Genomic DNA, 12309 nt, shown 5'->3' on the forward strand with positions numbered 1-12309 from the left:
TCAGCAGCAGTATCAGCACACAGCATGCCTGGTATCAGAGTCTTCTTTTGTTATTTGCTCCTCTCATTCTTTGAACTCCATCCCCTAAAACATGCTGTTTGGATCTCTTTCCTACTGGTGGAAATCTGATTGAATGAGAGAGAGCCAATCAGCCTGCAGCACAGTATTGCTCTGGCGCTGAGGGTGCGAGGGGCAGCTGTTTTCCGACCAATTCTGACAGAAAATGTAATTGATTTCCAAAGTAGAGAGTTAGCTGGTATGAATGGAAGACTCATGCAGTGGTTATTAGAGCAGGCTGTGAACCAAGGAAACCAGGATTCACTTTGGGGAAAGTCATGTCATCCTCCATTGCCTCAGGTACAATGTTAGGAGCTTATTTACTAATGGTTTTCTCCCATTTGGTGTATATTCAAAAAATGCATTTTAAATAGGGCCCTGTGGGGATAAATTTCAAAAGGATTTACATGCTTACAACTGGGTTTTAAGGGGAGATAAGTTGCTAACAGTTTCCACTTTGTTTGTTGGGCAATCCTATTTATGTGCCTCTGTATAGACTGTATGTTAATGATTGTTGTAACCATTGACCTGTTATTTGATGACACTCAATAAAACCTATTTAAACAAAAAACCTTCCTAGGTTTTATATGTGTGTAACCCAGGCCATTTTTGGGGTTACTAATAGGTCCTGTAACAGCCTAATGCTCATGGTCAGCCCTCCCATTGGCAGAGCTGTAATGAATACCCTTGGTCCTGAGATTTTATAGCAGAGCAATACTCCTGGGGCAGTATTATCTGGAAGTCAGAGAGAGAGGTTGAATTTTTCCTAAGTTGGATTTGGGCCTACCTGGAGCCTTAGAAACCCTCCAAGACCCCTCCAGGACAGGCCAAAGGGCTCCACTGCTGTCCTCTTCCTCATAAGATGCAGAGTGGCTACTCTGGGACTATTTGGGGATTTTGAACATTTATTTAGAAGATCCATTCTGGATCTTTCCAAAATCAGTGATTGGGGAAACCTGATCTGAAGATACCCAGTGTTTAGGGAAGATCTGCCAAACAAAGGTGGTGACCCACTGCAGAGGATTTCCTGATTATCTGAGTTGGGGAAAAGAAAATGTGTTTTTCCATCATCTGGGAGGAAGTGTTTTCTGCCTCTCTTCCTGCCCATCAAGGGGACTGGCAAATCCCACAGTCCTACCATATGGGATCCCATCAGAAGATTAATCTATTAACTATGAGTAAAAGATCCACATTAAAGGGAGGACACACATCCAGCATCTACCTGAGGGATAGAGACATTAAATTCTATGCCAAGATAGATTTTTGTGACATTGGGAGGGGTTTCCTGTCCAGCCATGGCCAGAGGGACCACTGCACAATCTAATCCAGAAGTGTAGATGGATCCTTGTCTTAATAAAGACTAATGCACGAATAGAGGAGAAAGGAGCTGTAACTGGAAAAAGTACAATAGAGTCCATGATGTGTGGTTTGCCATATTTAACTGTGACATTCAACAAAACTGTACCAGTAAAGATTTATTTTAGACACTGCCTATGTGGTCTGAGTATGGTTTGTTTGGTACCCACCACACAGCTCACTGTACAATGAGAGAAAATCAGCTAAACACTCCAGCCACCCCATACTGGGACAAGAGAGGACCCTTTTCCACCCTTAGTCCAAAGGACCTACAGCTTGGGATGGGAAGAGAAGAAAAAGCTAACCAGGGTCCCTGCCCCAAAGAACTTATAAATAACTTTATGTCCCCCTTAATGTACCTCGTACATTAAGGAAGGATTACATATGTAAATGAACCTTACCTGTGTAAGTGGGCTTTTGAAAATTGCTACAGTTAGGGGTAGATTTTTAAAAACGGCGCGTTCGCGTACTTTTGTTCGCGCTCCAGGCGAAAACAAAAGTACGCTGGATTTTAGTAGATACGCACGTAGCCGCGCATATCTGCTAAAATCCAGGATCGGCGCGCACAAGGCTGCCGATTATGGGCAGCCGGTGCGCGCCGAGCCGCGCAGCCTGCCTCCGTTCCCTCCGAGGCCGCTCCGAAATCGGAGCGGCCTCGGAGGGAACCCTCTTTCGCCCTCCCCTCACCTTCCCCTCCCTTCCTCTACCTAACCCCCCCCCTACCTTTGTCCCGGGATTTACGCCTCCCGGAGGCGTAAATCCCTGGACGTAAATCCACGCGCGCCGAGACGCGACCCGGGGGCGGTTCTGGAGGGCGCGGCCACGCCCCCGGACCGCCCCGGGCCGAAAACACGCCCCGGGCCCACCCCCGAAATGCCGCATCCCGCCCCCAAAACACCGCGTCGATCGGCCCCGCCCCTGACATGCCCCCGACAAAAAACCCCGGGACTAGAGAGAGGGAGCATGTGAGTGAGAGAGGGAGGGACAGAGGGAGCCTGTGTGAGGGGCAGTACTGAGAATGGGGGTCAAACTCTGGGAGTGGAGTTAGAGTGGAAGGGGTTGAGCCAAGAGGTAGAGGGGAGAGACAATGGCAGGTGGAAGAGTTGGGGGCCTGAGAGGGCAAAGTGGCCAGGGGAGTAGGAAGAGTGAGGGGAAGGGACACTCTTACAGAGAATTTCTAGAGAAATTCTGCTCAAAATATTTAAAATTCTGCGTCTCTAAGTAATAACTTTTTTCTGTATTAATTTAAAATGTAGCTACTTAAAGACTGTCATGTAAATTGTGTTATATTGACCAATATAAAGTTTGCAGAATTTTGCAGAATTTTTAAATTTTTGTGTGCAGAATTGTAAGTTTTTGTGTGCAGAATTGTAAGTTTTTTTGCACAAAATTTCCCCAGGAGTAATTTACATGCATAACTCCTTTGAAAATTATCTCCTCATATTGTAAGCCCTATGAGTACATGGAAATGCCTATAGTATCTGAATGTAATCCACTTTAAAGTGTCATGAAAGGCAGAATATTACTATATGTATTTTGCAGCACCTACCATTTTATGATGGCACTCTCATTATGCAGCCTAACCCATAGAATCAGGGGAGACTGGGGGTTATACCAATATTTGAATATAATGAGGCTAATGTGACTTATTAAATGACAAATGTTACATAATACATACCCCTGTTATTTTTTCTAGAACTCCAATATCCCTTTCAATCTCCCATAGTGATAAGGTTGTACACCAAAAATGTTTGTTTCATTTTATTTTTTCATTTCATTTTTTAAAATGTGTTATTCACTTTGTTTGATGTTAACTTTGCTTTGTTTCATTTAGCTGATCTGAAATAAATAGCAATGAAAAAACTTGGTAAAAATTAAAAAAAAAGAAAGGAAGATGCTGGATTTACCCCCCTTCTCCCCAAAACTCCCAAGACCTTCCTATATCCCCCTCCCCCCCCCCCAATACCTGACCTTGCCCCATCTTGGAGTCACAAGCACAAGAAGCAGGCAAAATAGGGCAGGACTGATCCCCCCCTTTCTCTTGCTATGCTGGGTCCTATTTTCAAAGCAGCACTGGCCAGCCTTGAGGTCAGTGCCGATTTGTTGTATGTTCATATGTTGTACAGCCATGCAGCAAAATGGTGCTGACCTCCGGGTCATCCAGTACTATTTTGAAAGCTGGACCCGGTGGGGCAGGAGTGACTGGAGATCACTTCTCTTCTATTTTGACTACTTCTTATGCATGTGACCCAAAGGCGAGGGTAAAATCAGGTCCAGGAAGGTTGCGGGGAAATAATGGAAAAGCCTGGGAGGGATAATTTTTTTTTTTTAATTATAGCAGTACTTAAGGGTTTTTCCTTCATTTTGAAAATAAAAGGAAAGGGGGGGAAAAATTCAGCAGCATTTATTTTTTCGTTTTTGTTTTCTAATGAAACTAGGTTTTCATGTCATTTGACAACAAATGCACAGCGATAGCTACTACCATAATATCAAACATGAATATAAGTCCTATGCAATAAAACATTTTGCTAAAAATGTTTTGGTATGTGCCTCAGTAAAGGTTTATGTGCACGTTAAAATGGTACTTAGCATGCTATGCAATAAATTTTACTGAGGGCACACTAAAAATTACCTTCAATTGCATGGGTATGGGATTAATATGGACATCAGCCAAAAAACTGTGTAGCACACACTCTAGCAGCCATGAAAGGCCAAAGTGGAAGGGCCAATTTAGTAGGAGAGATTTAACAGAAATTGATCTAATACCCCCTGCCACTATAGAGCATGAAACCCTCTCCCCACTCACAATTTACAGGACCAACTCTTCTCATGGCTGCCCAAATGAGAAAGCTTCCTCCAGCTCCGCCTCCTGCAAAATGAGGATGACTCCCTTCAAGGGCTACCGAATACCCTTCCCCCCATGGAGTGAAGTGTTCACCAGGCATCATTATTCTGAGTTTGCCCCATGGAGTGAAGTGTTCGCCAGGCATCATTAGTCTGAGTTTGCCCCATGGAGTGAAGTGTTCACCAGGCATCATTATTCTGAGTTTGCCCCATGGAGTGAAGTGTTCACCAGGCATCATTATTCTGAGTTTGCCCCATGGAGTGAAGTGTTCACCAGGCATCATTATTCTGAGTTTGCCCCATGGAGTGAAGTGTTCACCAGGCATCATTATTCTGAGTTTGCCCCATGGAGTGAAGTGTTCACCAGGCATCATTAGTCTGAGTTTGCCCCATGGAGTGAAGTGTTCACCAGGCATCATTATTCTGAGTTTGCCCCATGGCGTGAAGTGTTCACCAGGCATCATTATTCTGAGTTTGCCCCATGGAGTGAAGTGTCACCAGGCATCATTATTCTGAGTTTGCCCCATGGAGTGAAGTGTCACCAGGCATCATTATTCTGAGTTTGCCCCATGGAGTGAAGTGTCACCAGGCATCATTATTCTGAGTTTGCCCCATGGAGTGAAGTGTTCACCAGGCATCATTATTCTGAGTTTGCCCCATGGAGTGAAGTGTTCACCAGGCATCATTAGTCTGAGTTTGCCCCATGGAGTGAAGTGTTCACCAGGCATCATTATTCTGAGTTTGCCCCATGGCGTGAAGTGTTCACCAGGCATCATTATTCTGAGTTTGCCCCATGGAGTGAAGTGTCACCAGGCATCATTATTCTGAGTTTGCCCCATGGAGTGAAGTGTTCACCAGGCATCATTATTCTAAGTTTGCTCCATGGAGTGAAGTGTTCACCAGGCATCATTATTCTGAGTTTGCCCCATGGAGTGAAGTGTTCACCAGGCATCATTATTCTGAGTTTGCCCCATGGAGTGAAGTGTTCACCAGGCATCATTAGTCTGAGTTTGCCCCATGGAGTGAAGTGTTCACCAGGCATCATTATTCTGAGTTTGCCCCATGGAGTGAAGTGTTCACCAGGCATCATTAGTCTGAGTTTGCCCCTTTGAGTGAAGTGTTCACCAGGCATCATTATTCTGAATTTGCCCCATGGAGTGAAGTGTTCACCAGGCATCATTAGTCTGAGTTTGCCCCATGGAGTGAAGTGTTCACCAGGCATCATTATTCTGAGTTTGCCAGCTGGATCTGCACTTCGCCTGGCTGGGGAAGGAGGGGGGCCTTCGGAATGTCAGGTGGGCATTTTGGGAGGGTGCATGGGGGGAGGGGTCTTCCTCATGCTTGAGGGGGTAGTGACACCCTGAAGAGGGCAGCCTCATTTTAGGGAGGATTAGGGGTGGGGGCTTGTTCATCTGTGCAGAGAAAGGGGAATTGGCACTTTGAATGGGGAGGGCTTGGGGATCTGCAGCGGGGGGGGGGGGGGGGGTTTGGAGGGACAGCATCAAGCTAGTCTTCATGGAGAGGAGGAAGAGGGCTTGTAGAGAATTAAATCTCCCTTCCTAACCAGCCATTTCACTTCAGGTTGGTTAGTATGGATTTTGAGAGACAGTGTATACAGGTAAAATGTAACACCTGGTCCTAGGTGGGTGTTATGTATTTTGCATTAATGAGTCCATGGTAAATAGCAGATGGAGGAGAACATAGCACACGATTATTTTATTATTTTTTTATATTCCACTTTTCAAGCACTTCAAAGGGGATTACATTCAGGTGCTGTAGGTATTTCCCTATCCCCAGAGGGCCTTATAATCTAAGTTTGTACTCGAGACAATGGAGGGCAAAGTGACTTGCCTTTTCAGGCCTCATTTCCATATGATGCTCCCTCCTTCATTTACAAACAAATATTATTTAATCTACCTGAATGCACAAAAAAAAAAAAAAGGTGATATATTTTATTGGACTAACAATACATTTCTTGACTAGCTTTCAAGAGTTAAACCTCTCTTTTTCAGGTCAGAATTCAAATGAGCAAAAGATGGTATCATCAGGAAATATAAAGTGCTGTGGTTACTATAAATGAATCATAAAAGGCATTGCAATGATAGGGTGAAGGGGAAGGGGTGAGGGAGGTCTGATGCGTCAGACGTTGACAAGCAGTGTAATTTTTTGATTCATAATGTGTTAGGACTCAATAAAGAAGTAGGTTTCCTTTCTTGTCAGTTCCAAGTGTCTGATTATTTTAATTTCAAAAGCCTTATCCTGCTCATAAGATCATTGATGTGGTGCTCTTGGTTCTGAAAAGTGCACCCCATCAGGAGGTGTTGATCTGCTTGTCCCTTCCCTGTGGTGTTTGATCTTGTGTCAGTGTGAACTGTTTCTTGCCTTTAATGGCTGATCTGACCTCATGCTTCTTCACATTTTCTGCATTGAATGATATATATTATGTACTACATTAGATGAAGAACTTAAGTAGGATGTTTTCCTGTGTGGGTGATTATGGGTTCTTGTGATATGTGCGGGCATAGTTTTCAGCATGTGACATCACAAACAAATAGCTGCTAATTCTAGTGCATCCATGTTAATGGCTTCAGACCCCCGTTTAGCATGCTCATTATTTATTTATTTATTATTTTTTATATACCGACATTCGATCTGAAATATCACATCGGTTTACATTCAGGTACTGTAGGTATTTCCCTATCCCCAGAGGGCTTACAATCTAAGTTTGTACCTGAGGCAATGGAGGGTAAAGTGACTTGCCCAAGGACATTTAATGCCTAGCACACTCTTTTTAGTGACTGACAAGGTCTTTAACATGCACATTTTTATTACATGGGCAAGATGAGGTCCTTATTCTGGCACTATCCAGACAGCAAAGTTAGATGGATGAACAGGGTGAAAGTCTAATGTGCACAGACTGGGAGAGGAACCTAGAGGCAATGGTGTCTGGAGATCTGAAGGCAGTGAAGTAAAGTGACAAGACAATAGCTAAAGCCAGAAGAATGCTAGACTGCATAGAGAGAGTAATAAAATCAGTAAGAAAAGGGAGGTGTTATTGCCTTTATTCAGATCCTTTGTAAGGCCTCACCTGGAGTACTGTGTTAAGTTCTGCAGACCATTATCTCAAAAAGGATAGAAACAGGACAGAGGTGGTTCAGAGAAGGGCAACCAAAATGGCGTGGGGTCTGTATCGGAAGACTTATGAGGAGAGGCTGAAGGATCTAAATATGTATACCCTGAAGGAGAGGAGGTGCAGGAGATATGATAGAGACCTTCAGATACATGAAAGTTTTTAATGATGCACAAACTTCCAGCCTTTTCCATTGGAAGCAGACAGTAGAACTAGATGTTACGAATAGAACCAAGGTCAAGAATATTTCTTCATGAAGAGGGTGATGGATGCCTGGAATGCCCTTCCGGAGGAGGTGGTGAGGACAAAAACAGTAAATGAATTAAAAAAGGCATGGGATAAACACTTTTGATTGCTAAAGGCTAGAGTGGTGTTTCCCAAAAAGATTTTTGTTTTGTGGCACACCTAGCACAGGGTTCACTTTGTTGTGGCACACCAGCCACTTCCTCTTCTCTTCCCTTGCCCACCATCTCATTGGCATCATCATCACCACCTTCTCCCTCCCCTGTTTCCCCACCTTCATAATCTCCCCTGGCATCATCATGTTCTTCCCTTCCCTCTCCACCACCTTCTGGCATTATCATCATCATCAACTTCCCTCTCCCATCTCTCTTCCCCTCCCCTTGCATTATCATCACCATCCCTCTCCTTCTACTCCCCATTATCATCACCTTCCCTCCTCTCTCCCCCCTTCCCCACCCCCTGGAATTATTATCACCTACTCTTTCCACCTTCTTACCCCTAGCATTATCATCATCATCACCATCTTCTCTTTCCTTCTACCTCTCTCCCCCACCCCTTGGCATCACCATCACATTCCCTCTCTCCCTTCATCTCTTCTCCTTTCCACTGGCATCATCATTACCACCTTCCCTTTCCCTCTGCCAGTCTCTCTCCCTCCCTATCTTCTGCACCAATCCTGCTATCATCATCATGCTTTTCCCTCTCCCCCTCTCCACCACTCCCTGCTATTAATTTCCTTTTCCCTCCATCTCTCTTCCTTACCCATCAGCACCTTCCCTATCCCACCACCTCTTCCCCGCTACCCCTTGTATCACCATCACCTTCCCAATCTACCCCTCTCCCTAACCTCCTATCATCATCATCATCATCTTCTCTCTCCACCTCTTCACCCCTGGAATCATCGCTAACTTCCCTTTCCTTCTATCCCTCTCCCCCTCTCTCCCATCCCCTGGCATCATCAATTTCCCTCTCCCTCCATCCCTTTACCCCACCCCCAGGCATCATTATCATCTTCCACCACCTCTTCCCCACCCACTCATATTATCAGGACCGTCCTTATCCCTTCACCCCCCTTCACCCCCCATCATCTTCCACCCTTCCATCCCCTTCCACTTGGCATCATCTCCTTTCCTCTGCCTCAACCCTTCTCCCTCACTCCCTGGCATCATCTTCAACTTCCCTCTGCCTCCAATCCCTGACATCATCACCATCACCATCCCTCTCCCTCCACCCCTGGCATCATCATTAACTTCCCTCTCTCTCCACCCCCATGCCAATCACCTTCTCTTCCCTTTTCCTCCACCCCCCCTGGAATCACCTGCCCACTTCCTCACTTTATGGTGTCATCATAATCTTCCATCTCCCTCACCTCTTGTCATTACTTTCTCTTCCCTTTCCTTCCACCTCCTGGCATCAACTTCCCTCAATCTCACATCGTCATCTTCCCTCTCCCTCCACCTCTTCTCCTCACCTCTTTGAAGAATCATCATCTTCCTTCTCCGCCATTCTTCCTTCTCTGGCATCATCAATTTCCCTTCTCTCCCTCTCACCTGGTAGCACATTCAGTTGTCCCTTTCCCCACCACACCACCAATCCTTGAACAGCAGAAGTCTGGGAGCAGGCTTACCTAGTGCTGCTTCTTCCACTTTTGCCAGCTTCCCTCTGCAATCTGAATTGCAGGGGGCCACAAGTCTAAAAAGCCTACAGAGCCCTGTGCAGTTTCCATTGCAGAGAGCCAGCAGAGGGAAAGCAGGAGCAGCTGCCGATAAGTGCTGCTCTCTAATGCCCCCTCCTGGTGGGAGGACATCCTGAAGGCCCAGAAGGAAAGGCAAAATAAAGACTGCAGTCGTGGCACACCTGCACATCAGCCATAGCACAGTAGTGTGTCGCGGCACACCGGTTGAGAAACACTGGGCTGGAACATGGACATGAAGAAAAGGGTGCATGGGGGTAACCTGCATTAGCTTTGATGATTTTGATGCAGTTGCCGCCGCATTATCAGTTGGTTTGATGCGTAGTCTTGAACGCAGCTGGAGTTTTTCAGAACCAAGTAGCAGCAAAGAAGTGTGTAAAGGCTTGGACCTGATGTGAATGATATCGAGGCTGGTGAAACTGGTTGACAGCGGAGAGGCATTAAAAGTATCGTATTTTAAAGCCCTGGATATATATACAATTAATTGAGTGGATATAAAGTTTCCCCTGATGCAGGGGGCGTAAGATCCGCTGAAACGCCATGGTGTCCTTGTCTATTAACAGCATGGACAATTGAAGAAACGAGAAAGGTTTACCGTTCCGGTACAAGCAGTTGAGAAATGAGAAAGTTTCTGGTCGCCGCATCTCAAAAAAGATATAATTGCGATGGAGAAGGTACAGAGAAGGGCAACCAAAATGATAAAGGGGATGGAACAGCTCCCCTATGAGGAAAGGCTGAAGAGGTTAGGGCTGTTCAGCTTGGAGAAGAAACAGCTGAGGGGGGGGGGGTATGATAGAGGTCTTTAAGATCATGAGAGGTCTTGAAGGAGTAAATGTGAATTGATTATTTATACTTTCGAATAATAGAAGGACTAGGGGGCATTCCATGAAGTTAGCAAGTAACACATTTTAGACTAATCGGAGAAAATTATTTTTCACTTCTACACACAATAAAGCTCTGGAATTTGTTGCCAGAGGAGGTGGTTAGTGCAGTTAGTGTAGCTGGGTTCAAAAAAGGTTTGGATAAGTTCTTGGAGGAGAAGTCTATTAATGGCTATTAATCAATTATACTTAGGGAATAGCCACTGCTATTAATTGCATCAGTAGCATGGGTTCTTCTTAGTGTTTGGGTAATTGCCAGGTTCTTGTGGCCTGGTTTTGGCCTCTGTTGAAAACAGGATGCTGGGCTTGATGGAGCCTTGGTCTGACCCAGCATGGCAATTTCTTATGTTCTTATGTTTTCACGGTTATGCCGGTGAGAGGTATCAGATTCAGTTGGAATCTATACAGAAAGATCTACTCAGCTGGGGCTTGTTTTTTCATAGCATGGATAATTGGAGAAACAAGAAAGGTTTACAGTCTTGATACAGGCAGTTGAGAAAGGAGAAAGTGTTCATGGGTACGCCGGTAAGAGGTATCAGATTCAGTCGGAATCTATACAAAAGGACTCACTCAGCTGTATAAGTGGGACTGTTTGTATATATTTTTGAAATAGAACTGAGCACTTCAAATTAAGAGGAGTTTTTGAATTGATGAATATGTATTGTAATGAAGGGTGGTATTTTTATGATGGGTATATGAGGTATGGATGAGAGTGTGTGTGGATTGGATAGTTTTTATAGATTTATATAAGATGTGCAATGCAAAAATAAAATAAAAATGTTTTCAATAATTAAAATCAAATATTGTTAAGATATTTTTAAATACTTATAATTGGGTGAGTAGGATTAAGGGACCTTGTCTTGGTGTTGTAAACTTAATTCCTCCCTGAAATGCCCCCAGAATGCTCCTAACTTGTCTGACTGAATTTTTTTTATTTTAATTTATATCTTTATTGTGATTTTCACATATTTAAGTAAGACAAAACTTTCAACGGAAAAGAGATACAGCCATTTGTAATTATATACATTTACATGTTCAACAATCACTATATTGGCTTAATCTTATTAAAGAAATTGAGGAGATAAATTCTTAGGAGTAATTATACAGGTACTTCTAATATCTAACAATAATCAGCTGGTATCTATAGTGACTGATATCTGACTGAATTTTAGCGGGATAATAAGATATCCAGCTTACATTTAGCGGGTTAAGTCCCCAAATATTCATTTAGACAGATAAGTTCTGCATTATCTGTCTAAATGCTTCTGAATATGGACCTCCATATGTTTTAAACATGGATTTTCAAACATACTTTTCAATTCCAAGGCAAGGGGATTGTTCTCAATAAGTTCCAGCAACCACAAACGTTTTTAAAATATACAAAATGGATATGAATGAAATAAATTCCCACCAGTGGGATTTGATTAGAGTTTATTTGCCTAGACTTTGGTTCACTTGAGCTCCTGATCTTTATCTAGAGTGCCAGGACAAAAAAAACATTTCACCCTATTCTGCAAATACTTTTCTCTTAAAAACCTCATTAATCTCATCTCCCTGCACTGAAGTATTTTATTATTATTATTATTATTATTATTATTATTATTATTTTAATTCATTATTGAGCTCATGATTAAAGACATTGAAAAAGTTAAAACAAGCATGTCCTTATGGTAGGAGTTTGAAACCTGATCTGCCACACAGCAATGTAACTCTAAACTTCTGGAGTGATCAGCTTCCTTGGTGCATCGTTAACAAAAACTTATTATTTTATTTTCTCAAAACCCTCATTGGAAAATGAGACATACAGAAAGTCTTAAGTAATCCCATTCAGATAAGAATCCTCCCCTCCTTTGAATAAAACTGCTGATTTATAATTTACCAATTGGATGTTTCATTATTTTTTTAAGACGACCTATATTTATCTGGCAGTGTTTCTCTTCTTTCTGCTTCAGGTGCGTGTGTAACATTGACTGCTCCCACATCAGCTTCAATCCAGTCTGCGCTTCCGATGGGAAATCCTATGATAATCCATGTCAAATCAAAGAAGCATCATGCCAGAAACAGGAGAAAATTGAAGTCAAATATTTGGGCCGATGTCAAGGTAA

General features: G+C 43.5%; 1 protein-coding gene across 1 annotated transcript in view; it reads left to right on the plus strand.

Annotated features, from left to right (window-relative positions):
* TMEFF2 (transmembrane protein with EGF like and two follistatin like domains 2) overlaps window positions 1–12309 on the plus strand; it is a 718820-nt gene that overhangs the window by 507929 nt on the left and 198582 nt on the right. The window contains exon 6 of the mRNA XM_029606083.1: window positions 12157–12305. Coding sequence (XP_029461943.1) covers window positions 12157–12305 — 149 coding nt within the window. The remainder of the gene's footprint in view (window positions 1–12156; window positions 12306–12309) is intronic.

Source organism: Rhinatrema bivittatum, chromosome 6, assembly GCF_901001135.1.
Source record: "Rhinatrema bivittatum chromosome 6, aRhiBiv1.1, whole genome shotgun sequence".
Lineage (NCBI taxonomy): Eukaryota > Metazoa > Chordata > Amphibia > Gymnophiona > Rhinatrematidae > Rhinatrema > Rhinatrema bivittatum.